We start from the raw sequence: 26761 nt of genomic DNA, 5'->3' as shown, positions 1-26761 counted from the left end.
TGCCATAATAAATTATCTCAGCAGTGGAGGGACCCAGCGTGGGGCATCAGCATCCCTGCTGTCTGGGAGACAGCACTCTCCTGGGATGCCAACAGGGACAACACCTGGGCTGCTGGAGGTGCCAGATTTGAAACTGCAGCTGTGCTGACTGTAGTCCCTCCAAATCAAACACTTCTGGATGATTTTGCAAGCACGGAGACAAATGTGTCCTGCAGAGTGAGCATCCTGGGCAAAGCTGTGTTAATCAGCTTCTTGCCACCGCTCCTGTGTGGAGCTTGGGAGGTGCCCAAGCTGGACACCCCTCTGTGCCCAGGAGGGCTCATGACAGAGCCCTTCTAGCCTTGGGGCCGTGGTGGCTCGCAGCAGTGGCTCAGCTCCCCACAGTGTCTCACTGCAGGCTCTGCAACCCAGGCTGGCATCTCCTTGGCCTTGCCATCTCATTACCTGCAGGAATTGCAGCCCCACACAGCAACCAAGTAGCATCCAGCAGCTCCTCTGGAGGAAAGGAAATCTCTACCAGGAGAAAAGCATAACTGGGAGCTACCTTGTAACTCCAACACCCCCAGGCTGTTCTCCTCTGTTTTTCCGAGATGCTGGGAGAGAGCTGAGCATGTGGGAGCCACCTGCACCCGCTGGGTGACACGTGGAGTCCAGCTCTGACCTCACTAGTGAGAGCAGACCCCACGTCTAGTCCACTTGCGGACGACTTTTTTGGGAGCCACTTTGAGGAAAGCACTTGCCAGGAGCTGCCTGCTGCTCCCCCAGCTGGGGCCAGCTGGCTGATTGTCTGGCTGGGAATTGGTCAGGGCAGCATCCGCCTGGCTCAGCAAGCAACTGAAAGGGAGAATTTTATCTCTTGTGGTGAGTCTTATCCTCCAAGAGCAGCAGGACAAAGCCAGGGGCTGGAGCCCATCCTGCCAGGATGAAGAGCTGGATCCCCCTTTTGAAAGGCTGTTCCCAGGGGCCAGCACCAGGCAGGCTGTGTGCCCCAGGCACAGTGTGCCCAGCCCACTCTGATCCCCCAGGCATGGAGAGCACAGAGATATCCCCCTTGGCCCCTGCCAGATTATAGTGGAATTAATCACACTGATTGTATGCTACCAAAAAAGGAGGTGCTTTCTCTGTCTGGAGCTGGCTCAGACCCCCTGCTTGCGAGCAGCAGCTTAAAAATGCTGGTTTTTGCTTCATCATGTCTGGTCTCTGGGTTTGTCAGGAGCTGTAATAATTTTGGATAAAAAGACCAAGAATGACTGCAATCCCAGGCAGCTCAGCCTGCAGAGGAAGCAGGGAGATAACATATGAGTGTGGGCAGCGAGGTGAATCATGGCTCCAGTGGAGTGGGATGTCATCCCAGGGAGGGATAGGCTGAGCCACAGCAGCTCCACACCCTCTTCTCTATTGCAGGGCCCTGAACAGTGTTTTTGGCTCCCTGTCAAGTCACACTCTTGCCTGTGTCAGTTGGGATTGATGCCCCACATTTAGTTCTTTCCTTGCAGCTACTCAGAATGGCATATGTGTGTATCTTCTCCCTTCCAAGGCTCTCAGAACAGGCTCTCTATCACTTTTTCATTGCACCTGTTGAGTATTCAGACTACAGCTAGTCTTGTCTGCCTACTGCATCTCTGTTTAATGGGAAAGAATTTATGCTGATTTCATGACTAACCGTCCAAAAATTCCTCTGGAGCATTTTCACTGCCAGGACGAGAACTGCATCTTTCCTCCTCTTTTTTTTATCCTAAAACATGACCAGATGCCAAACTGAGTCTGAAAAGGGCTCATCAGACACCCTAAATCCACGTTAAAGGCTGTGATTTGGGGTGAATTGGTGTTTGAGGAATGCTAACTCCTTATCTTAACTGTCCACACAAAAATATGTGGGTTTGTATGTAAAATGGGAACTATGGGCAGCCTTGGCAAACCTGACAGTCAGAGCATGGGGAAGGCAGCTCTTGGTAAGCCCCAGGTGGAACAAAGCAGATGAATATTTGGTGCTTCACCCACCTTTATTTTTAAGGTGCAACTTTGCTGTTTGAAGTCAGCTCCTTCCCAGACTGAGCAGCTGGGCTGTAAAGCCACCCTGCTTTTAGCAAAAAGATCACAGGGCTCCGAGCGTGAGGCATGTGAGGAATATGACAGCTGGCCAGTAAAATAACTCCCATAGCCCTGTAGCCCTGTGGAGCAAGGAGGAGATGTGCTGGGAAGAAGTGGAGGGGACTCAGGAAGCCAAGATGAGACAGAGGCTACAGCTCTGTCTTTCCCTCACTGGTGAGAGCAGCCCCATGGGCTGTGGTGAGTAAAGGAGCCCCTGGACAATGTGTGGTGTTTGCTGGAGAGCTACAGGAGAGACATTTGGGGTAAAACTTGTCTTAGGGGCGTGTGGGGCAGGGACACGCTGCCTCTGGCGAGGTGCAGCAGCTCAGGGCTGGTGACAGCGGAGTTCGGCCACCACATATTGTCCCTTTATGCTCCAAAGATGCCTGTGTGATGCTTTGGGCATTCCTCTGAGCAGCACGGCAACAAGCAGCACCTGCTGCTTCACTGCAACACAAGAACACGCTCACATTTGCAAATACATCTGCCCTGTGCCCTTGTGCAGCTACGTGCAACCTTCCCACCTTCTCCCTGAGCAGCTGGGCCCCTTCCTTCTTGAAAATCTGGTCTTTTCTCCTTGGCTGTCACGTTTTGGGTCACCTGGGCAAATGCTGAGTGCTGTTATACCAGATGGGCTGGTTTGATTTTGGTGCTGGACAGGGTTTGCTGCTCAAGCTGGGACAACCTTGGCTCAGAGGGTGCTCACTGTTGTCCCCTCTTCTCTCCACAGGACGGCTCATGCCAAAGCCAAGGCTGAGGGGTCTGAGCAGGCAGCTCAGGCAGCCAACAACGAGTCGGGCATAGCCAGAATGATGGCCAGGGAGCTCTCCCCAGACTTCTACCAGCCAGGTAGGATCAGAGGCGTCTTCTAAGAGGGGTTTTGCAATTTCCTTGGGGAATCTGTTCAAATATTTTACCCACTTTATAACTCTACAAGTTACCCTCCTGTCTGTCCTAAGTCCTCTTTTTGCTCAGTTTCAGCCAGCCCCCTGCCCTGGCTGTTTTGCTGCTCCCCTTACACCACTGTTTTACCCACTGTGTTACCATAGCCTGGAGGAAAATCCCACAGTCCCTCAACCTCTCCCCATGTTTTTCCACACACCGAAGCCCTCAGAACTCCAGGCAGGACAGGCAGCAAGCTTGGGGCTATTTGCAGCACTCCTGTAGATACATCCCTTATGGCTTTTTCTTGGAACAGCTTTGCACATTACCTCCCAAGCCCATATCCTGTGGGGCCCCACAATGCATAAGGACACAATCAGACTCTGCTAATTAGGGGCTGTAATATCCTATAAGAAAGCAGCTAATGCAAAATACTATTTCCCTGATTCACTATTTATTTGTTAGCATCACTGCTGATTATTTGGCTGGGAAAGCACTTGGGAGGTTCCTTCTGTGAGACCAAGCACTGAGGATTAGTAGATAGGAAGTGTAATATTAGAAGCAGCATTGTGAATGCCATTACCTTTCCCTAGACTGAGTTAGCTCTTCCTGGAAAACTTTCCTTTCTAGAGAGGGAAGGTAGTAACAGAGCAGAAAATAAGATTCCAAGTGCCTACATTTGCATCGCATCTTTCTTATTATCTGGCTTTGTTGCCTGCAATGAGTGCCCCATGGCTGCTGAGGCAGGATCACGAGGGATTATCACAGCAGCAGAACTGGGGTTAGAAGCCAAAGGTTGATTCCTGCTCAGCAAAACCTGACACCTGCTCCTGGTCTGATTTTGGTGTCTTTGCATCTGCTGTACTACACCCCAGCACAGTGGGAACAGGGAACAGCTCACAGCCAGCACTTGGCTGGGGAGAATCATGCTGACAGATTTGCCTAAATCCCCTGTACTCCCACCTTGCCCTGCACCTACCAGCTGGGGAGACACTGTGCTGGAGGGCTGCCTGTTCCTCCCCACTGCCCAGCAAGGTCTGTCAGAGCTGCTTGGAGTGGGGAAACACCACAGCACCCGGCCATGGGCATGAGCCAGCGTGTGGCACTTCATTTAACAATGGCTAACCATTGCTTGATCCTCACATAAGCCCCCCCAGCTGCCACTCACAGCTCCACATTCACTCTTTGCACACTGGGGTATTTATAGCACAGAGGCAAAGGAAACTGGAATTCCCAATGGGAGGTTTTGGACATCCAGCTGGATTATTTTTTCCACCCATGTCGATTGAATGAGACAATTGAAATGGTCTCTGTGAAATGCTCGAGGCAGCCTGACCTCCACTTCTGGCTCCTCAGATGCTGGATGTTGCTGTTATGTAGGGCCTCACTTGGGTCCTGGACTCCCTCTCCAGGCCTTGTAAGCTGCTGATGCATGTTGTTCTTCCATGATTCTTTTACACCTCTAAAGTCCCCAAGTGCACAACAAGGGCAGATGTCTCTTCTTGTGTGGCTGCACCATTCAGGAGCAAACAGACAACAGTCCACCCTTGGATTTTACTGGGACTGGGAGCTGCTGGTCACAGAGCCAAGAGAGCCCAGTAGTGTTTTGTAGCTGTGTTTCTCCCTGCTATCCTGGCAAATAGACCCTGCTGTGTCTGGCACAGGCAATCTTGCTCAGCAAGCCTCATATCTCTAATAAGTATTGAGCCCTGGATTTCAGTTAGGGTATCATGAGGAGAGGGATGTAAGCCAAAGCCCTTCCTGAAATGCTGTGCTGGGAGATGAAAGTGAGGAGGTGAGTGTGGTGCTCTCCAGGCAGTTGTTTGTTTTTTGTTTTGTTTTGGTTTGGGTTTTTTTTGTGTGAATTATTTAGGAAGAGAAAAAAGCAGCGGGAGAGAGCAAGGAGCCTGGAGCTGCAGGCAGCCTATTTTGAAGAGTCTGAACAACTGTTGAAACGGCTTCCAAATAACTTACTGGCAGCCAGAAATAAATGGCCCTGAATGGGTCACCTGCTGATTGACAGGAGTGGGCAGGCAGGGCAGAGCAGCTAAAATCAGTGCCCTCCTTCTCCCCACTGCCCCTCCAAGCAGAAGGGAAGGTAGCAGTGTGCAAATCATACCACTGATTTACTAGAGGGAAAGGAGCACCATGCCAAATTTCCCAACCAGACTTAAGTCTGCATCAGTTCTTGGGTGGAGGAGACAAGGGGAGGGGCCTTGAGGCAGCCAGGGACGGTGCAGCTTCAGGATTTGTGTTGTTCAGGAGCACAGAGCAAGGTCTGCACCCCTCAGCATCACTGGGCTTCAGCAGAATAAGGGCAAAGCAGGCGCTTGTCTTTCTAACCAGATGCTTTGTGACCTTGCACTGCCCATAAAGGCCATGATGCTGTTCTTGTTCTCCCTTGCTATGATCATCATGGTGATGTGCAAGGACCCCTATCCCAGCACATGTCACAGCATGCAGAGCACTGTGCAGGGTTGTTATTCCACAAGATGTTCCCCGTTGCTTAGTGGTGGATTTTGGTTGGCCATACATCCACCATGATCGATATCTTCAGTGTCAGGCTCTGGCTGACTTCCCCAGACCCAGGCTGGGCTGTGCAGACACGGCCTAGGGTTAATAAGAAGTAAAGATTTAACGATAAGTGAATAATTGAAGTGAGGTAACATTGCTAGGAACTCACAAGTCTGCATGAGAGACGAGACCAGAAAGAAACCCTGAGTCACCTCATGTGATGGTGCCAGGTATCCTCTTTAGCCCCAACATGACCCATCTGTGTGACCACAAGAAGCTGGACTGCAAATTTTCACTGTTTCTTTGCCCTCATCTAGAGCTCCCCACCTTCTCCTTCCTGCTTGGCTCTTCCCAGCCAGGCAGCACACGATGGGCCTTGGGGCCGCTGGCTGCTCCTGGAGGAAATCCCTCCTGGCAGCAGGCTCTTATTTGTGTCCTCCAACCTGGACCCTCGCACAGCGATCCTCAAATCCATCAGGGCTGGGGGCGCAGCTGCCGAAGCCGCGATGGTGCCGTCCCCCAGCCCTGGGGAGACTCCTCACACCAACCCCTCTCTCCGCAGGCCCCGAGTACCAGAAGCGGAAGCTGCTGCAGGAGATCATCGAGAACGCGGAGCACGCGGTCAACATGGAGGAGGAGGCGCCGCGGCCCGAGGGTGCCCCGCCACCCCCCACGCCGCCTGAGAGCCCCCAGCTCCACGAGCCCGAGGAGCCGCCGCGCCGCACCAGCCCGGCCCCCAGCCCTGCCGCCACCCCTCCCGAGGCCAAGCGTGCCAAGGCGGCCCCCCAGCAGGACGGTGCCCTCCGTCCGGGCAGCTGGGCCGAGGCGGGCGGCCGGGCGGGTGGGAGCCCCGCGCCCCCCGAGGGCGAGGCTCGTCCGGCCTCGCGGGACCGGGCCCGCCCTGCCGAGCAGATGGAGATCGGGCCGCTGCAGCGCATGGCGCTCGAGCCCGACGTCGAGCTCTTCAAGGGCTACCACAGCTACGCCGTCCGCACCTCCCCGGTCACCCCTGCCACGGACTATGAGGAGGAGCAGTTCCCCGAGCACGAGTCGCCCTCCCCGGAGCCCCGGAGGGACCCTCAGCGCCGGGGGGGCACCCCTGCCCTGCCACAGGAGCGGGAGGAGAAGCCGGCGGCCGTGGCGGAGGCCAAGCCAGGGTCGCCCCGGCCCAAGGAGCCGCAGCAGCGCCACAGCCCCGAGCGCAGGCCCACGGGCCGGGCTGAGCCCACGGCCGACAGGAAGACTGAGGCCAGGGCACCGGGGCGGACGGAGCCCAAGGCGGGGGCCAAGCGGAGCCCGACCCCGGTGGCGGCAGCGGTGGTGGCAGCACAGAAGTTGGAGGAGTGTGAAGAGGTGAAGTGGGGCAGCCCTGGGAGTCCCCCAGGGAACTACCTTGGCCTTTCATTTATTGTTCCCCAGGAGGTCTGACAAAACCCATAGAGATGCAGAGCCCACAGGTTTGAGCCTGCAGTGGGCCCCCAGCAGTGCCCAGAGGCTCCTTTCAGAATGCCAGAGCTCCCTGGAGCAGAGCCTTGGTGCTCCCCATCCTGCCACTGTCCCAGCCTGCCCTGCTCCAGATGCTGGGGCTGGCATTCATAACCCTCCTGTTTTGACCTCCTCTCTGCACCAGGGCAGATATGCTTTCAGACACATCCCTATTTCAAAATCTGGGGAAAACAGGCATCTTCCAAATCATGTTTTAGACTTTTCTCCCTTTTTCCCGCCGCTTTACCAGCCAACATTGATCTGAATGTTGGGGGGAAAAAAAGCAGGGAAAAAACCTAGTGTGTTTCTCTTTTATCTGTTACATTTACTTTTTTGCTGTAGGGGCACCTGGTGAGCTGAAAGATGGTGTCAAATCACCAGCTGATTTCCCAGGTTTAAAATATACTCACTGAAATTCAATTTTGCTGTTAGCAAATACAGCTGGAAACCCAGACATTTTATTAGACCACTGAGTCTCATCTTGCAGCCCTTTGGACATGAATGGTTCCGATGCAACTTTAGAAAAGCCCAGTTTGGAAATATTTCAGTCTGAAATTAAAGCATTATGATGATCTCATATGGGTACTTTCATTCATCTTAAAAACGGCAACTTTACAAACATGGACCTAGGGGGTGCAGAAAGGAGCTGGGAGGAGCAACTTGACATGGGCTCAGCAGTTCATGTGCCTGTGGTTGGGGTCTCCTTTAAATTGATGTAGCCTCAGAAAAAGCCTGATTCAGCCTCCTTCGAAGGAGTTTGCAGGGAAAAAGTAGGAATAGGGATTGATAAACGTTCCCTTAGGTTGAAATTCAGGCTGGTTGTTAAGTGCCAGATTTCAGGAGGGGGTGATTGTGGTATTTTTGAACAGCAGAATCAAGCTGCATCTGTCTCTGCTGGAGCTGTGGTGTGTAATACTCTGTTTTGGGTTTTTCCTTCAGGGACCTAACACAATCGTGATCTGCATGGTCATCTTATTGAACATTGGTCTGGCCATCCTATTTGTACATTTTTTGACATGATGAGCCTCTTGGACAAGGTAAGAAGAGGAATGAGATTTTACCCTCACATGTAGGCCTCACTGGATATTTTAGGGTTGACTCGCTTTACCACCCATGCAAATCATTCACTGATAGATGCCCATGTGATGAAAATGCAGGGGCACTTAATAAAGCAATTAAGCATTGAGATTCTCAGTTACCCCTTGTTTGTTCCAACAGTGGTTTGTGGAGTAACTTCAGTGGTTGGTTCTCATTTTTCATAGAAAACATGAAACTGAAATTTGCAGTTCTAATTGCACCAGTGCAAGTTTTGCAGCCATTGTTACATGGTTGCTTTACTAAAGATAAATATGAGCCAAGATGTCTGTCAGACTAAGGTTAAACTGGAGCTCGCTCAGATCTCCCACTTGAATTGGGATGAGGGTTTGAATATGGATTTGGTGGCAGTAAAATTTTGTGGGGTTTCTCCTGCCTGTGAGATTCCTACAAACAGGAGTGTGTCCTGGGCTTGAACAAGATTTCTTTCACCTTGGGCTCAAATGGTTCAAAAAAATCTGCCATCAAGGCTGAACCTGATCCTTGAGCCTCATGTAAATGTAACACAAAGAGGCACCTCCCAAGTCCCTGTGAGGGTGTTGGGCTGCCTTCCTGAGGCCTACTGGGGAATGAAACTGCTCTGCTGGGCACTGCTTTGTGTCGTGTTATTAGTCCCCATTCAGAGCATGCAGGTGAAAGCCTTGCAGACAACTGCAGTTACATGTTGGTCGTGTGTCTTGCTCCCCCTTGACTCTCCTGTTCATTTGTGTCTGGGACAGGCGTTGCTGCTGATGGAGACCTCAGGCCTTGGCGGGGATTAAAGCTCAGCCACCCAGAAACACCTAAGAGGAGGACTTGGGATCCCAAGGTTGCACTGCAAACATCAACCTTAAACGAGAGCACCTGAAGATCAGTTCAGTCTCCTGCTCCCAGGCTGGGGCTGGCCTCTGCAATCTACCAAGGAAAAGCCAGGATTTCTGCACTGTGGTCTCCTTCTCTTCTTTGTATAAAATAGCAGTTGCCTTAAATTATTCTCACCAAAGCCATCAACTGTCCTGCCACGCCGGGGATGAGGGATTTATCTGTAGCTGTAGGAAAATGAGTGAGAAGGTCTCATGTGTGCACACTGATGTGTTTTGTAACTCCCTTGGTTGACTTGGTGTCAGAGATTTTCCAAAGGTTAGCATCCATGGCGTGCAGATGAAGCGATGCGCAGCAACCAGAATGACTCCTGAGAGCCGCGCCATGGCCAGGGGTGGACGATGTCACTCTCCGTGCTTGGAAGTCATCCAAAGGGATGAACAAAAAGTCTTTCCTTTCCCCCCCGTCACCTGGAGTCATTTTCCATGTATGGAGGACTGAGAGGGGGAGCAAGTTGAAATTGGGCTTGTTGAAGTGTAACCCGAGTCCTGCCCATGCCGGCCGACGCATCGCGGACGGGGCCGCGGGGTGGGGTGCGAGGGACTGGTGGATCCAAGGCTGTTGGTGCATGTGGGGGTGCTGTGGGTGGAGATGGTGCCTGTTTTGGGACCAGGCACCGTCCGAGTGTTCTCCTGCCACCAACAATGCTCTGCACAGAAGCGTCTTGCAGTGGGTGGCTTCCCGCTGTAACGGGAAAAGGAAGCAGGTGTGCTGAATTTGTCCCTTTACACCCTTTTTGTCTATGAAAATGTTGCAAGTTACAGTAAAAAGGAGGTACTTGCTGAAAATACCTCTGTACACCTGCAGGTTCCTCCCCTTGGGCTGCAGGGGGGCTCCTGGGCTCTCACTGCACAGAGCGAACAGACTTTCCAGCCAGAGGATGCAGGGTGGCTGTCCTGGGAGAGGTTACCTTATTCCTGAAAGAAAAGAGGTGCAGAGACACGAGTGACTCCAGTGTATTTGGGTGTTGGGCTCAGAAATACGCAGCAGCCAGGCTTTCAGCAGGGGCAGAGTACAGTGGGGCAGTTCCAGCTGTTGTGTGCGGGGCTGAGGCCTGGGCGGTTTGCACCGATTTTCCCAAAGCTGCGACAGGGAGTGACCTTTGGAAGGAGATTTTTCCACCATGATCTGCTCTGATCTTTAGCAGTGCGAGCTTGGAAAGTCGGCACAGATGAAGTTACAGTTTAGTGTGAGGCTGAGTGCTTGGACATGTTTCTTCTTTCTTTTAAGAGCAATGTGTATTTTCTATCCCTTTTTAAGATAATCGGAGATGTTATTTATAGTTGGTTGTGCACCTCTGTGTATCCTGAAGTCCCACAGCACAGGACTGGGTGGGAAAACCTTGTTGGACTGGAAGAAATGGGGAAATGATGGTTAAGGAAAAAAACAGATGCCCAGTCTGCTCCAAAGGTCAGTCTGGAAGGATTTCAGAGATGGGGTGGCAGACACGCAGGGGTTTACACTGACTGGAGACACAGGGCAAAACCTGCCTAATTTATCTACTCTAGTTATGGCATAAGAGAGTCAGAATAATTCAGTACTTTTCTTTGTGAACCAATTTTATTTTTTATCCTTATTCAGCTCAGGAACTTTGCCACAGTAGTAAATATGTGGTGTTAACTGTGGGAGAAGTGAATGTGATCCCTAAAAGCCATGTGGCTGTACCAGTCCTGAGAAAGCTGTGCAGCATCATCTACACTTCCACAGAGCATAGTTTAGTAGCAATTTGCTTATTTTCTTTTATTTTTTTTTCTTTTCTTAAGTATAAATGCATTGCAAACCCCAGGCTCTGCTGCCTTTGACGTTTTATCTCAGTTTGCTGGCATTCACTTGCCAGCTCTGCAGTTTCAATATGCCAGCTGCTTTTGTTCACCACCAAGAGAATTTCCATCCAGAGACCTGAGGGGCTTTTACTTATCACTAAGCACAAAAATGGATCTTTTTCAAGAGTGCTAAGGTAACTCCCCCTCCCCCCAATTTTTTATGCATGTGATATGCACTCATTAATGTGCTTTCCTCCTAGTAACCTTCTGAGAAAAGGTGGTAGATTTGCTTTTATGTGACATATAACTATATCCATATTGCACCGAGATATGGATATACATACATAGAGAGAGAGCCCCTTAGGGGTTTCATTTTCTTAGATGCAAAATACCAGATTTACCTCAAACTGCATGCTTTCAAAACTGACTAGGATATTGTGTTATACTTTTCAGGTCTTACAACAAAGATGCAGATACCTTTCACTCTTCACACAGAAATACCTTCATCACAGATTTCGCAAGCTGTTTACTACAATCTGTGTACTACTGTCCGCAGTTTTCTGTCAGTTGTTCTGCTGGATTATGTGCAATAATAAACAGTTATCTGCTCACTTTATCCACGTGGATCTTTGCAGGGGAATCCACAGGTTTCTTCCCATGTTGACACATTCACTCCGGTCCTAAAGGAGAGAGTGGTGCAGAATTTCACTGGTGGCACCTGGATATTTTTCAGCTTTTTCCCAGTTATCCTTTTCGAAATCTTGCATTCTTTTATTGACTGGGGGTACTTTGCAAGGAGAGCTGTTTTCACTTACTGCTCTTCAGGAGTTTGGTGGCAGCAGTCTGAGGACACCCCCTGCTCTCTGAGCACACTCTGTGTGCCACCATCGAGCTGGCCTCTGGCAGAGGTTGCCCTGGGCCAGGAGGAAAGGCAGGACACTGGCCCAAAGCCTGCCCAGGTAATGCAGGCGGCCACTGACAGGTCCCTTTGCTGCCTCCCGACCCCAGGGCTGCTGCCAAGTTTCCTCCAAGCTGTGCGTCACTGGCTGCTCCTCCAGTGCCACATTCCTCCTGGGTTTGGGCAGGAGTGATTCTCCTTTGCCTGTGACCCGTCCTCTCACTCAGCCTCTTGAAACAACCCAAGGGAGAGGAAAGCCAGACACGAGGGGCAGGGAGATGGCAGACGGGTGATTTATGGGGGAGGATGGAAGAGCAGAGCCCAGCACCAGCCTAGGGCAGCAGAGCCCCAGGGCCTGAGGAATCCAGAGTAGCTGAAACCTTCAATCCCTTTTCTATTTCTGGAGTGTCTCACATGAGCAAAGCTGGGCTGTGCAGAGAGGCTGGTGGGATGCAGGCTCAGTCTTCACAGGCAGGAGTGCCACCCTTGGCTTTGTTCAGTGCAAGGAGTCTTGTGGCAGATTTCATGCCTTGGTAGAGACTTAAGGAGCTGAGTTTGATTAAACGATGGCTTTACTCTCCTCTGGGCTTGTTTTGCTTCTGGTATGCGAGGAACCAGCCGCATCTCATTCATCAGTTGGGGACAGCAGGGTAACTGGAGCCCTGTGCACCTCATAAATCTCAACCTGATGAATGGAGCAGGTCTTTGGCCCATGTACGGCAGAGGCAGCAGGGAGGTGGGTCGGTCACTAAAGCAATGACATGTTGCTTTAAAAGTATTAATAAAGACAAAACAAGAAGCCTGCACCTTCCCCAGGGTAGGGGGAACAGTGCTGGGGTCTGTGCCTCAATAACTGCTGATTTCAGGGGTAATGTCCCCCCCACTGTGTCCATCCGAGTGTCCCCAGGGGCGGGCAGGGAGGTGTCTGATATGTGAGAACCCAGCTAAAGGCACTGCCCTGATCCTGTGTCGAAGGGCAGCAGCCTCACCCTCCACTGGCAGGAGGGAAGGTGCAATCTGAGCCCCAGTGTCCTTTGACAGTGACCTGCCCAGGCGTCCTGGAGACAGCTCCACTGTCCTTGCAGGGCATTGGGGCTCTCAGGAGCAACCTTTTCTCTTGGCCTTCATCTTTGCACAAGAGGAAGGGCCAGAGCTGGGGTAAGGGTGGCCCTGGCAGGGAGTAGGTGCAGGGAGAACGTGCAGAGGGGTTCCTGTGCTCCTGTGGAGCCAGGAATGGGGCTGGCTCCACACCACTACCTTTGCTTTGGGACCCTTCCTGGAGGAAGCCAGTGTGAGTCCCAGGAGCAGTAACAGACACCATCAGCAATGCCAGTGAGATGTTTTCCCATGCCTGACCCCAGCCTGCTCTGAAAGCCGAGGGCATGCCATGCCCAGCTCGGGGATGGCATCAAGGGGTCCCACAGTGGCCACTCTCTCCTGTTCTCTTCTGCCAGAAATGCTGGCACTGCACAGTTGGAAAAAGTTGCTTTTATTTTGCGTTTATTTTATTTCCTCTGAGCAGCCACTCACACTGTGTCCACAAGGGCAGAGAGGATCACCCAGCCTGGGAGCACCGTGGGCCCTCACTGAGGAATTCAAGATCATGTTATCACCAGGACGACCCCAGAACCTTCTCCCTGAGAGGAAAAAGCTTTTAAAAGCTGCCCAGCTTGTGGCTTCAGGCATTCATTCCCTATTGGAGGAGCAGAGAGGGGCCACCAGTGCAGTCACAGCATCCCCTGTCTCTATAGAAACGGCACACTTAGAGCCCAATTCATAAGGTGGTTATTAAAGAAAATTCAGCAATTATAAAGCAGATTGTCCTTAATATTTCTGTGACATGACACCCATGTCAGAGGGACCCTGTGGTGTTACAGTCATGTTCCCTCCCTCGGGCAATAGCTGGGAAAGCACATAGGATTGGGGGCACAGGCAATGCCCTCCCACTGGAGTCTGCATTTAGACCCTGGCAGGGCAGAAATGTGCAGGGCTAGTTAACTGCTGAACTGAGGGTATTTTAGTAAAAGTCAGTCCTGCAGGACTGACAAGCTTTGATCTGCTGAGTGTCCCAGCGTGCTCCTGGAACAGATGCCTTGGTTTGAGGAGTCCTGAGGAGCAGCCCCTGAGCCAGTGCAGAGAGCAGGCAGGTTTGGGGGCAACACTGGCCAAAGAGCCCTCCAGAAGCCTTGAAGTGCACATGAAGTGCAAAATAAATAACTGCTGAGTGATTACATTAATACTGCTGTAGGACTATCCCCCGGCTTTAACAGCATCTCCTTAATTGTGGCCTGCTTGAACTAATTAGCTCAAAGAAGCAGCCGGGGGCCAGACCAGATTGAAGAGGTGCTGTGTCCAATCCCTTCCCTAATGTGTGGTCCATGCTTTCTTGTGGCTCTGAAAAAATTAAGGAATTGCTCAACATCCTCTTCAGTGACCTGAGTATTATTCATTTAAAGGTACCACTGTTTGATCTCTGTACTGTGCTCTCCCCAGGCTGGTACCACGGAGTGGAAACCTGCTCTGATTGCAGGGAGGTGCTGGGAACCCTCATGGCCTTTTTGCCCCTTGTTAAGGGAACTGCTGGTGTTTTGTGGGTCACTTCCTAACGTGGCCCTGGGGCAGTCTGGCTTCTGGAGTGCTGGCCAGTATTGTAGGGGAGAGGCTCTCCCAGAGAGCCATCAGCATGGCCATGCTCTCCTCTGGCACAGGCTGGCATAGATGCCCAAATTTCCCAATATTCCACCACTCAAAAAGACAAGGTAAGAAGACAATCTGACTGGGGCTTAAACTAAAGATTTTGATAAGTTATTTAACCTTGTGTGCTTTGTAGGAGTACATAACCCTTGCTGAGGTTCCATGTACTGCATAGAGGCACTTACTGTGTGGGCTCTGTCCCTGGGACCAGCCAGATTCAGGTAAACGTGCTGGATGTGGTGTTTCCTAGACTGAAAGTCCCTGATGAATGTGAGGAGCTTCAGCCAACCTGTGGTTCTTCAGGCCCAGAAAGCTCACTCACCCCTCTCCCAGCAGCCCTTCCCCAAGGCTCTGCCTCCTCCATCCCCCTCTTTGCACTGCTCACAAATTCTTCCCCTCTCCCCAAGGCTCTGCAGCAGTACCAGGTCCCTCCTCTCCTCCCAGGGGACTTATTTGTTTGTAATTGAAGAAACCAGATTGTGTTTAAGCAGGTTAACAGGCACTGAAAGGGCAGGGGTTAGAAATAATGAGCTTTAATTAGGAATGTAGCAGGTTAGATTGACTTGAGGAGCAGCTTCAATGTGGTAGATTATTTGGGAGCAATAGATTCTTTATTTGATGGCATATTTATAAACTCACAGCCTACATTCATGCCACTGAGACAAATAAATGCTGAGGGTAAAATACAGCTTCAGACTTTATGAGCAGTGTGGGATGTTCCAAGGTACAAGGTAATGCAGGCTGAAGGCTGAAGCCTGAAGGGAGCTCTTTGACTTCTTACAAGGAGTTCAGACCCTGGATATCCAGAGGAAGTTACAGTGGTGAGTTAATTCTTTTAATTCCTTACTGCTAGTGATTTATTTCCCAGCAGCACGTAGCTGCCTGTCCTCTTAGCCAGCATCTCTTTAGCAAGATGAGTGCTGACCTTCTGCCTCCACTTCCACCTAAAACTCTCTCAGCTCCTCCTGAAGTGTCAGAATACATGCAGGGGAAAGAGCAGGAACTCATTCCTCATCTACAGAGTTTAACGCTCTGGTGCGTTTGCCGGAGAACTCGTGGTGCTAGGGGAGTTTATCTGCCAATTACTTCTCAAAAAATAACACAGGGTCATGCTGTACTTGGCAGCTAAGGGCAGAAGCGGGAGAACAGAACTGGGATTTAATTGAATCCCAAGTACGTTGAACAGAAATTTCAGAACTATCAATTAACTGTCGGCCTGAGGCTGAAATTTAATTAAGAGAATAGCACTTTTAGAATGTCTCTCTCCGGGGAGGGAAAAAACGCAAATGGGAACAGTGAAGACTGGCAACTTGATGAGGAGGTGGAAAATATCCTGCTGGAGATACTTCACAGTTAAGCTGCTCCTTGTGTTGGCAGAGATCAAGGCTGTCTGTCAAAGGCACATCCCATGCCTGAAAAATGCCTTAGGTCAGGATGCAAGTGGGTTTCCAAGCTCGGACAGTAAATCCTCTTCCCACATGGCCTCAGGGCAAAGCTGGTCTCCCTGCTGCTCTCTGCACCCACAGCTTCAGGTGACAGGCTGGGGGACACAGGACAGCCCATCCCGAGGAGATGCTGCCTGTGCTTGAGGCCCCAGGGAGGCCCCAGCAATGGCCCAGGGCTCCTCTTCCTCCTCCTCCTCCTCTTCCTCCTCCCTGATCCTTGTTGCTCTGGTTTGATGCTTTTATCAATGGCTTGTTCTGAGCTGCCAAGGAAAAATCTGTTCTAAGGGGAAAAAAACCAAAATTTGTACCAGAGAAAATACTGTTACAAGCAAATTCTCCCATGTTAGCAAAAACACTTCCATCTTCTTCAAGAAGCAAATCCCAAATGTCTCTGTAGAACTTCCGTAACAACAATAAATAGGAACTCTGTGCCTAAATTCCCAATATACACAATATACACAAAAGAGTGCAAAAGTGTCATGAATCCTTAAATTCCAAATCCATTGTGTTTCAAATAATTGCAAAAAACAATGTTCTTGTCCTACAGTAATTTTAGGGGCAAAGTAAATAATTAATAACTCACAACATAATAATCATACAAGCAAAACCACCCTACACCCAATAAAATAGGTCCTGGACAGTTCTGACACACCAGGGGAACTTGAGGTCTTGTCCTGACTCACCCAATGAAGTGATGCAGAATGGTTACCCACATCTTATGCTCTTAAACATATCACACAGATATTTTTCCTGAGTGGATGCAAAATTCTAAGATCTTTTAACACTATAGTTTGCTGAAAACCAATGCTGACTAGTGAGGCTGCACTGGCTGTTCAAATAATATTTTGCAGTCACTTGAGGGTTACTGGTGGCTGAGACTTGTTTTACTTGGCAAGATCCTTAGGGTTTGGCTCGTGTGTAATCTGTTTCATTTTACTCTTAGTCCAGATAGTCTCTTGCAAGTCTGGGTCAAGTGTTCTTGGGCTGGTTTCTTGGATGCTGAAGGTTATGAATATACACTTCGCTCACAGGATGACAGCAGCAATAAATTGTGTCACTTACCATGAAACACTTGAGGGACTTTCACAAAATTTTCTCAGGAAATAAGAGAATTTCTTCACCTGCCATTGAAATGCAACTATAGCTGGGATGGAGAGCTCTCCAGTACACAACTGCACCACACTGGGGCTTTCAGGACAAGGGCGCAGTTTCCAACTGAAAGAACTAGAGGAATTTGGACAGGAAAGGTAAAATTATCCAAAAGAAACTTAGACCACAATGCTGGAAGTATTACTGTTACCTTAGGGAAAACTCATTATTAGTTTGTTCATTTTTCTGTGACAAATTCAACTGGTCTGGACCTTGTGCTACCAGCACTGTGATGCTTCCAGAGACACCATGTGAGGTTAATGACACCCAAGTTTGGTTATTCCTAACAGCAGGTGTCCCCACCAGAGAGAATCCCTTTACAATCAGAAGTAGTCACATCTCAGGAGGCATTGATCTCCTCAGCAGGGCTGTGTATTCCTCAGAGGACTGTGCTGAGATGAGAGGAGACATTACTTAGAAGTGCCTAATTGTCCCCATTAACTCTATAAGGTCTGTAGAGAAGCAGCTCCCATAAGGTGTCTGTGTCAAAGGTATATAAATTTAGGTAGGGGAGTCTCACTCTCTAAGAAAATGGGTCCAGCAAAAAGAGGTTGTTTTTTATTTCCTTGAAAGTTCTTCTCTTCCTGGGTTTCGTTTCAGTGCTTTGGCCCAGCTCAACAAGCAACTGCTCTTGCACATAACACAGAATGACATTGCCCTGCTGTATTTACAACAGATGCTTTAAAGATGCTAAACACTGATCTGTGCCTAACACTTCACCAAACAAGAATAAATTAGCATGAAGGAAAAGCAAACCGATTTGACTTTAACAATGTGCTTTGTTAAATGCCCTGGAGAAGTGTTAAATGCAGCTTGCTGCAGCGCCACAGCGATTCCCCTTGGCGTTATCCCAACACAGCCGTACAGCCACACAGCTCCCAGGATTTGCTTCAGGGTCCCAGGATTTGCTTGTTCTTCTTTGCAGGGGCAGGGAGCCTGTGCAGGTCTTCTGGCTGGGTGAGGTTGTGCTCAGAGCTGCCGTGGGAACAGTCCCTCCCGACGCTGTAGGGCGCCGGGGCGGCGCACGGGGCAGGGGGCTCAGGGCGCTTCTTCTCGCACTTGTACAGCTTCCTGAAGGCAGCCCTGAACTTCTGAGACATGAGGTTGTAGATGATGGGGTTGATGGCGCTGTTCAGGTAGATGCACATGCGGCAGAAGAGAAGGAACCAGGTGTTCAGGTAGGGAGGGTCCATGAAGGAGTTCACCACCACCAGCGTGCGGTAAGGCAGCCACAGCAGGGCGAAGAGCACCACCACCACAGCCAGCATTTTGGTCACCTTGCCGGTGGGGATATGCAAAAAAGAGACATAGTCAGGTGATGCTGAACCTCCAGCAGAACTTTCCCGCCTAGAGAAGTGCTGCAGGCAGCTCATTCAGTCTACACAGTGCTTCTGTCTTAAGCTGTGCCAGGGGAGGTTTAGGTTAGATATTAGGAAGAATTTCTTTGCAGAGGGGGTAATCAGACATTGGAATGGGCTGCCCAGGGAAGTGGTGGATTCTCCATCCCTGGAGGTTTTTATGATAAGACTGGATGTGGCATCAGTGCCATGGTCTAGCAATCGCAGCGGTAGTGGACCAAGGGTTGGACTTGATGATCTTGGAGGTCCCTTCCAACCCAGCTGATTCTATGATTCTATGATTCTATCTCTCTTTAAGCATTTAAAATAGGCACCCAAACCATGGAGCTCTTCCTCTCTGAAACTATTTTTCTCAGGAAACAATCTTGCATAAATAAACCCTTAAATTATAGGTTTTCATCCGCCCTTGAAGATCCTCTAAAATGCTTCAGAACTATCCACCATCCTGGAAGTGGACTAGGATAATCATAGAAATTTCTGTACCAGAAAAAAACCAAGTTGACAGTTGTACCTAACAATAAACCAATGGGGAAAATACTTGTCCAAAGGTGGAGACCTAAGTTTTGGGAGTGTCATAGGATATATGTCATCTCCCTGCCTAGGGTTTCCTGATTTCCTACATCAGATATATTGTTCCAGGAAATAGGCTCCTGATACAGAGCAACACATGGGGGCAGAGGAGACTGTCAGGAGTCTTAAAGAAATTCCTCCTTGGGCTGATATGGGAGTTACTCAGCTAATTGGCATGGGTTACTTTAATTTGCAGCACACTGGGGAAGTACTACATTAACATAGTGGGAACAAGAAGCAACTGAGAATTCAGAAGTGAGCAGTAATTGCCCTCAGCTCGACATAAGCTTGTTTAGGAAAATGGGTGTTTGTACTGAAACCTCAGTGATTCTAATAATTTCAACAGCTATTTCTGGGAGGTGACAATACTCATGCAACAAATACTTACAAAATACACACGTCCCCATGGAGGAAAATATGACTAAACACTGATGCCACATACATATCAAGGCAGTGGCGTTGCAAACGTCAGGAGGGGAGTTGTGCAATAACTCCAGTTCTCGGTATGGAAATAATCAGAGATCACATTTACAGTGTCTCAACTTTTCTTGGAGTGCTTTTTTTACTTCCTCACAAGGAACTATGCCTTCCTGTAATGCTGTGAGTAGAAACTGGGGGGTGGTTGGTAGTGGCAACAAAACTTTCCCTGCAAGAAAGGGACTGTTATCAAGCTGAGGCCAAAATAGAAGGGATTTGCTGTGTGTGGTTTAATGGAAATGTGAGGACACTTCCCAGAATAAGATCTCACAGTGATACAATGAGTGTGGAGGCTGTTGCTAAGACTCCAGCTTGTTTGCTGCCACAGTTTGCTGCCTTTTGGGAAAGATATGAGAGAATGTGCAAGTGGTGTCAGTAAAAGCTTCAGAGCTTTGCAATGCCTTTACAAGGGCTGGCTGGATCCAGAAGAGCAAGACACATCTCACAAGCTTTTGGTTTTTTTGGCTACCCTACCTAGTGTGAAAATCTGGTTTATAGAATCACTCCTGGACAGGGGCTGCCTGGCACAGAGTGACCATAACCAAAATCTCTACAAACCAGAACAGCTGTAGCCACCACCTCAGCCAAAGCTGGCAGGGCAGTGCAGGCTCACCCAGCCCTTGCCAAGGGAAGAGCATCCTGACAGCAGTGGTGAAACCATATTGCTGTGGTGGGAGCTGGGAGCAGAGAGCTCCTGATACCAGATAAACCCAGGAAGGAGCAGATTTTGCTTTGTCCTGCATGCCCCAGGAGCAGGGTATGTCTCAAGATGCAAAGTTTTTCCCCACAGGAATGGAGAAAATAAATCTCTGAGCTTTTATACTTTGCTCTGCTCTCTGGGAGGTGTCTTCTGCAGGGAGGTTTCTGTAGGGCTAAAATGTATACTTTAAAGCTGACACATTAATCCTGTTCTTGTGCCATCTCCTGAGGCTGAAAGCTGAAACTTCTTTGGCTTTTTGGCTGTTGTCAGTCCCTGCCTCATTTTACTGCTCAGCCACTCACGATGTTTGTGAAGAGTGATCTGAACTCTGCATTTAAGTGACAACACCAGGGGAGTGTATCCTAATAAGGTTGAACAGTAAGTTCATTCCAGTCCTTTCTGAGACCAAAAGAAATGTGTTCTGGAAAAGAACCAGGGATTCATCTGCTTTTAAGCCATAACTGCCCCTCATTTTTGACTGGTTGCTATGGAAAGGCCTGTGATGCCAGCGAGCACTGCCCCAGCTCCCACTTGAGCGAGCCCTCAGCACCTCTTCCCAGCCCACAGGGGACCACAAAGTGCTGTCACCACACAAGCACTTCATGCTGTGTCCTACAGCCCTGCAAAAAAGCACTGCCTTTTCCCTGGGAGGAGAAACCGGTGGGAACAGCACCGTGAGGATCCGTTACCTCTGTCTCACTAAATCCCTTCAGTGCTCCCTGAGAACGACGCATCCAGACCATGGGCTGGGACAGTCAGCCCTGCCCCGAGCTTGCTGTAACACTGAGATTTGCCTTTTAAAGCTGGATGGACCATGTTCTGCTGGGTGTGACTTCAGCAAAGTCCTGTGGACACAGGATGTTTCCCCTGGATAAAACCTAATGGTCTATCCCAAACTTACTCTTGTACCTCCATCCTGGGAAAAAAAACCCTCCAGTGTTTGCATGACTGGCTGAAACCCGTCTTGGTGTCTCTCCTCATCCTACCTTGCTGAGGTGAGCAACTAGAGGTGCTCTGAACTTACTTCAGGTGCTCTTGTGAAAAATGAACCTAATCAGCACTGAGGAGAGTTTGGGCCATTTATCACTTTCTACAGCAGTCCTGAATTATGACTCACAACAAAAAAGCTGAACTCAGCAAAGCCAGAGCTTTGCTGTGGCCTTCAAGCATCTCTCTCAGGGTGGCACCAGCTCAGGGACAACAATTTTCCAAGTGTTCTGCCACAACTCTATTGCACACAGTGTGTGCACAGAACAGCTGTAAATGAGCTGTGCATAGAAGCAAGACACAGGTTTGCAGACAGAAGGAGATGTTTTACCAGACCAACTGATATTAAGATGAAAACTACTTTTAAGCACGTGAACCAGCATTACTAGATGGCCAAGGATATCTGCTGTACCCAATTCTGACTACATCCTGGGTCCCTATGCCAAAGCTGAGGGGCAGCTCATCTCCCCAGCCAATGTCTCCCCTCCTAGTTCCTGCACCATCATCCTGAGCTGCACATCCTTTTTTTAGGAATCCCACTCCCTCTAGTGGTCCCTCCCCAGCAGGTGAAAAAAGTGCTTGGAGGTGGCTGGTGTTTGTATCAGTGATGAACACAGTAAAACTTACACCTTGTGTTGTCCTGCTCTGGACTTACGTGTTTTCGAGGCACCAGTGAGGGAAGAACAGTGTCTCCACACCCTGAAAGCAATGCAGTGCTGGGGCTGTGTAGGAGCACAGTCACAGCAAAACACCCCCAGCCATCCAGGCTCTTTAGAGTCAAGGGAGAAAAATGGGCACCTCTGAGGTAGCCCCTGCAGGACCTCTCCCAGGGGACTCTGGGCACGGGACCTGGAAGAACCAGTTCCTCTATAAAGAGAGGCCAGAGGGGGAAGGCTGTACTCCGGTCAGAGGGACTGCCTGAGCTACACACTCAGCTACGGGAAGCCCTGGAAAACTGCTTTATAGCTTTAAAAACTCAGTGCCATCTTCATTCCTAACGATGCCAGCTCTGTGATGCCAGGCCATCCAGGAGAAGCCTGCATGCTGAGATATTTCGGGAGGTAATGATGATCTCGAGTAAACTCCTGGTGTAAAGGAAAAAAGAGCACAAAATGTTTCCAGGAGCTGGAGTGCCCCTCATTCAGCCCCAACAGCCACTTGTCCTAATGATGCTGGAGCATGCTTTGTGCAGCCCAGCCACTCCACGGCACAGCACCGCGGGGGGAGAGGCACAGCCCCTCCAGCAGCTGCTCTGGAAGGAGAGATCCATTGACCTGCCTTGTATCAAGAGCCCTCCCTGCTGAACACCCTGCCTGAGGCTCCCACAGCAGCCAGTGGCCTTGAGAGAGCAGGCAAATACTTCTGCAGAACTTGGCACTCGCTTTAAACCTTTCAGTGCTGGAGAAAAAGGGAGGAAAAGCTGAACTGGAAAGACTTAGAAGTGCATGAAGAAATGCGCGTTCTGTGGGCTGCTCGCTTCCCCTCCGTCACTCTGACTCCTCTCTTCTGGGGAATGGAGGTTTCTGTACAAGGCAGGCAACAAGACACTGAGTGGGAAACACAAGGACTTTAGGGCAGGCCTGTTTGCCTGTTTTGGGCTGTCTGGACATCACAACAGAACTAATGATTTCAAGGACTCATACCAAACTCCCAAAATCAGCCCTTCCCTTTAAAACAGACTATGTTTCTGCCTACCCAGAAAGGGATGGGCTCCTGCAAACAGCAGGAGAGTGGACAGGCAGGCAGGAGTGTCCCATGTCTAGATACTGACCTGTCCAAAGAGATGGAACATGAGGCAGTGATTGTCCATGTGTACAAGGAAAGGGGATGAATGAGGACAGAAGGAGGTGGAAGGAGAAGGATACGGGCAGTGAGCAGGCAGCTGAATGACAGAGGAATCACCGAGAGGCAAACACACCACTGGGAAGTACCTTCCCCAGCTGCAGGGATTCGAGGGGCTGCAGCCCGGGCTGGGCTCAGAGGGAAAGAAGCTCTCCTTTCCCTTTGCTCCTTTAAATCCAAGGTCACCTGCCCAGGACCCTACCTGAGAGGCGAGTCTCTCTGGCATAAAGTGACCCAGCCCTCCCCTCCTCGGGGAGGCAATCAGTAATTAATTAGCCAGCAAACATGCCTGCACTCCTGCCGCTCCCAAGTGGTGCTGAAGCCCTGTCCTGCTCTACCAAGCCCAGCCAACGCAAGGGGAGCCCATCTGTGCTGCCAGACCCCAGCTGGGCCTGGGGGAGGCTTCTTTGCAGCAAACCAACCCTCTCCACTCCCCCCACAAAGGGAAGCGAAATACTGTGGCACCCCATCCTGTGCCAGGGTGGCCCTCAAAGCCCCGAGCCCCTGACAGTGCTGCCTGCAGCCCAGCGTGTCCCAGCACGGCGGGGAGCCCCTACCTGCTTGCGGGAGCTCAGGGCCCTCTTGTTGGCCCGGCAGGAGAGCCCGAGGGAGCTGCCCTGGCGCACGAAGGCCAGGCGGGAATGCTGCGGGGTGGCGGGCAGGGGGCTCAGGAAGAGGATGCGGGCAATGAGGCCGTAGAGGACAGTGGCCAGCCCCAGTGGGATGACGTAGAAGACAGCAAAATCCAAGAAGTAAATGGGCAGGTAAAGGCTTCTGGAGACCCGGTAGCCACAGCTGACCTGTGCCCCATCCGAGAAGGTGACCTGGGTCGTGTCCACCAGGAAGAACCACACGAGGCAGTACAGGGAGGTGAAGAGCCACAGCGAGGCGATGATGCGCTTGGCGCGGGACACGGTGCACAGGAGCTGCGCCTTGATGGCGTGGCAGATGGCGATGTACCGCTCCACCGTGAAGGCGGCGATGGACCAGGCGGAGGTGTTGATGCCCAGGTACTGCAAGTAGGTGATGCAGAGGCAGCCGGCGTAGCCGTACACCCAGGAAGCCACCACTTCAGAGATGTTGGGCAGCCCGGCCGCCAGCAGCACGATGAGGTCGGCCACCGCCAGGCTCACCAGGTAGCAGTTGGTGGGGGTCACCATGTGCTTGGTGCGCAGCACCACCAGCACCACCATCGCGTTGCCCGCGATGCCCGCCCCGCAGATGAGCAGCACCAGCAGGATGGTGACCACCTGCAGCTCCAGGGGCTGCCGGGGCATCCTGCCCAGGCTCAGGTTGCCGCTGCCGCCCAGAGCGGCTCCCGAGCCGTTCTCCATCGTCCCCGCAGCCGTTCGCGGCGGAGCCCCGCGCCCCCTGCGGCGAGAGCCGGGGCTGCCCCCGCGCCCTCTCCCCGCCTTCCCGCCCACCCCGGCTCCTCCCTGCCTTCTTTCCGACGATTCACCTCAAGTCTTGCAGCCGCCCGGCGCTTTGCACCCCCCTCCCCTGCAAACTCCTCATGGAGAGGGGCGAGGAGCGGTCAGGATCCCCCCAGTCCCCGAGACCCTCCAGGAGTCCCTAGCCCTGGGAACCACTCGGGACTGCCCAAGACCCCCAGCCCCCGGGAGCTTCCAGGACCGCCCTCAGCTGCCGGGACCCGCAGGAATCACCAGGACTCCCTCAGGACCGCCCGCAGCCCCCCCAGGGATACCTCCACCCCCGGGACCCCCCATCGCCTCCCTCCGGCATCCCCCGCCTTCTCCCGCCGGGTCCTAGCGCGCCGCTGAGCCGAAGAGGAGGAGGAGGAGGAGGAGGAGGAGGAGGAGGAGGAGGAGGAGGAGGAGGAGGAGGAGGAGGAGGAGGAAGGAGCCCAGGCAGGGGATGGGGTTGCAGCTTAGAGAAGCCAGGGTGCAGAGACAGAGGGGTTGAGAGTCCCCGGGCAAAGAGAGCTGAGGATGAGGAGTCCTTCCTTCCTTCCTTCTCCTCAGGATGGGACCGGAGCGATGCCACTGAAGTCCAAGGCCTTTCCTGTATCCCTTGGGCTGGGGCAGAGGGATGCCTTCCCTGGACATGAGGTAGTGACCTCCTTGTGCTGTCTTTCCCATAGCCATCCCTGTCCCAAACAAGCACATCGCTGTTACTTCTTTGGGAAAAGGCTTACCCAGTTCTGGACTAGCAGATCCTGTATTTTTCCAACGATGAGCCTGGGGTGTCTGGTATCTCCCTGATGGTCAGGCTGGGAGATCCAGAGTCTCCCTGATGGACAGTAGGAGCCAGAATTTGCTGCCAGCTCTGTGCTTGCTCCTGATGTCTCTGCACTCAGAAAATGCATTTTCATATTTAAAGAGCAATTGTGTTTGCAGGGCTAAATGCTAAAGGTCCCCTAACCTGTGGATGGAGGAAAGGACAAGGGGAGAGCTTGCTTTTTTATTAGATTAGATTTCAGTTACAGTCAGAAGTGTTCTGTTAATCCCAGACACTGAGATGCATATTCAAAATATGAAGGATCATCCTGATGATGGGTGATTCAAGTCTAGCATTTCACAGGCAAATTTCTAAGCCTGGTCTGTACAAACCTGGGTGGAAAGACTGAAAAGACCTCTGTGGCTTCATATATTTAGTAAACAAAGCTGGGAGAAAATGATCCTCTTACCCAAATCTGTGATAAAACACCTCTCCATTCCCTAGGGCTTCATAACCTACAAATATTAAACCCATAAAACTTCTGCTGTTAGAGCTGGGACAGAGAGGCTGCATCCACACAGTGCCAGTGGAGAAATGGAATGACGGAAGCCACAAGTGGTTTTCAGGGACTTTTTACTGGGTTTAGCACTCTAGGCAATGGTCAAATTTTGGATTGCAAGTGATGGCGGGGAAGTAATTCCCACTTTTGCACCCTGCAGCTCAACAGGGACCAGGAAGGAAGGTGCTCATGGCTCTGCAAAGCAGCCTGAGGGCTGACAAGTGCAATTAGAGATGGGCTATGAGTCAACCTCACAGAAGCAGCAGTTATTGCTCAATCAGAAAGACAAAGGAGAGAGAAGTTCTGGCAAAGTCGCCTTCAGTGTTCCAGAGTCACAGCCAAGAAGCAAATCACTTTGGGGCTTTATGGGTTAATGCTCTCAGAGATTGAACTCGAGCAAAAAAGGCAGTTGTGAAGGAATTAAACAGATGCAAAAGCGACTGGGCAGTGCCACATGCACACAGAACTGAACTACCTGGTGGTTTTCTACTGATTCCTGTGAGCAGCCCCAGAGGGACCAGGTCATGGACCTGGGCTGCATCACATCTGTGCCAACGATGTGGGAGGGAGGGAACAGCATGTGGAAAACTTTGGGGATGAAGAGAAGGACAAGGGAATGCAAAACAACGAAGAGGAAGGCAGTGATAAAGATTTCTATGGGTGAAAACCAATTCAGGCTTGAAGACAAGAGTATCTTCAGGCTCTTTGCCTGGGGAGTGGGGCAGGCAGCATTTCCCACCGGGCAGGGGGTGCCTGATGGACCTGCTGGTGCCAGGATTAAGGAGCTCCAACCACTGATTGTAGCATCGAGCCCAGGGCAATGCTGTCACAGGGAAATGATGCTTTCCCAGCCCCAAGTAAGGACAGGGATGGTTAGTTACTTCCAGATTCAGGGAGCACAGGCAGCTCTGCAGGTCATCTCAGGCTCCTCTCTTCCCCATCTGGCCGGCACAGTTCCCTCCTGGCTTTTGGTTACATTTCTCTCTGGTTTGTATGATCTCTCTTTTAAAGATACATTGTTATTAAATCTGTGATGCACCATGTCTTGAAAACGCCTTGAGGACACAGAGGAACTGGTGATCTTTCTGCAGCTAATCCCTATATTTTGAAGAAATTAAAATTTTAAAGACATTAAAATGAGGCCACTTTCACACATAGAGGAAAATGACCCCTTCTCCTCTCCCTTGCTTCCCTGCTGCGTTCGCAGCCTGAG

The 26761-nt window shown here is 51.0% G+C and overlaps 2 protein-coding genes across 3 annotated transcripts in view; one reads left to right on the top strand and one right to left on the bottom strand.

The window, feature by feature from the left end:
- JPH2 (junctophilin 2) overlaps positions 1-12633 on the top strand; it is a 31035-nt gene extending 18402 nt beyond the window's left edge. Inside the window, exons 3-6 of one of the 2 annotated variants that reach the window (XM_032705146.1) lie at positions 2822-2940; positions 6050-6840; positions 7912-8009; positions 8787-11307. In XM_032705146.1, the coding sequence (XP_032561037.1) occupies positions 2822-2940; positions 6050-6840; positions 7912-7992 (991 nt within the window). In that variant the 3' untranslated portion in view covers positions 7993-8009; positions 8787-11307. Of the gene's footprint in view, positions 1-2821; positions 2941-6049; positions 6841-7911; positions 8010-8786; positions 11308-11894 lie in introns of those variants that run through there. The other variant, XM_032705147.1, reaches the window with a different exon arrangement.
- Positions 12634-14841: 2208 nt separating this feature from the next.
- On the bottom strand, positions 14842-24145 carry LOC116795550 (thyrotropin-releasing hormone receptor-like). The gene is made up of 2 exons (XM_032705319.1): positions 23369-24145; positions 14842-18154 (listed from the first exon to the last, which is right to left on the bottom strand). Exons 1-2 carry the CDS (start codon positions 24143-24145, stop codon positions 17768-17770), a joined length of 1164 nt encoding a protein of 387 aa, XP_032561210.1. The 3' UTR covers positions 14842-17767.
- Positions 24146-26761: the final 2616 nt, after the last annotated feature.

The sequence above is a fragment of the Chiroxiphia lanceolata genome, chromosome 17 (assembly GCF_009829145.1).
Source record: "Chiroxiphia lanceolata isolate bChiLan1 chromosome 17, bChiLan1.pri, whole genome shotgun sequence".
Lineage (NCBI taxonomy): Eukaryota > Metazoa > Chordata > Aves > Passeriformes > Pipridae > Chiroxiphia > Chiroxiphia lanceolata.
The sequence above is the reverse complement of the archived record's forward strand: the minus strand, read 5'-3'. Positions and strand labels throughout refer to the sequence as shown.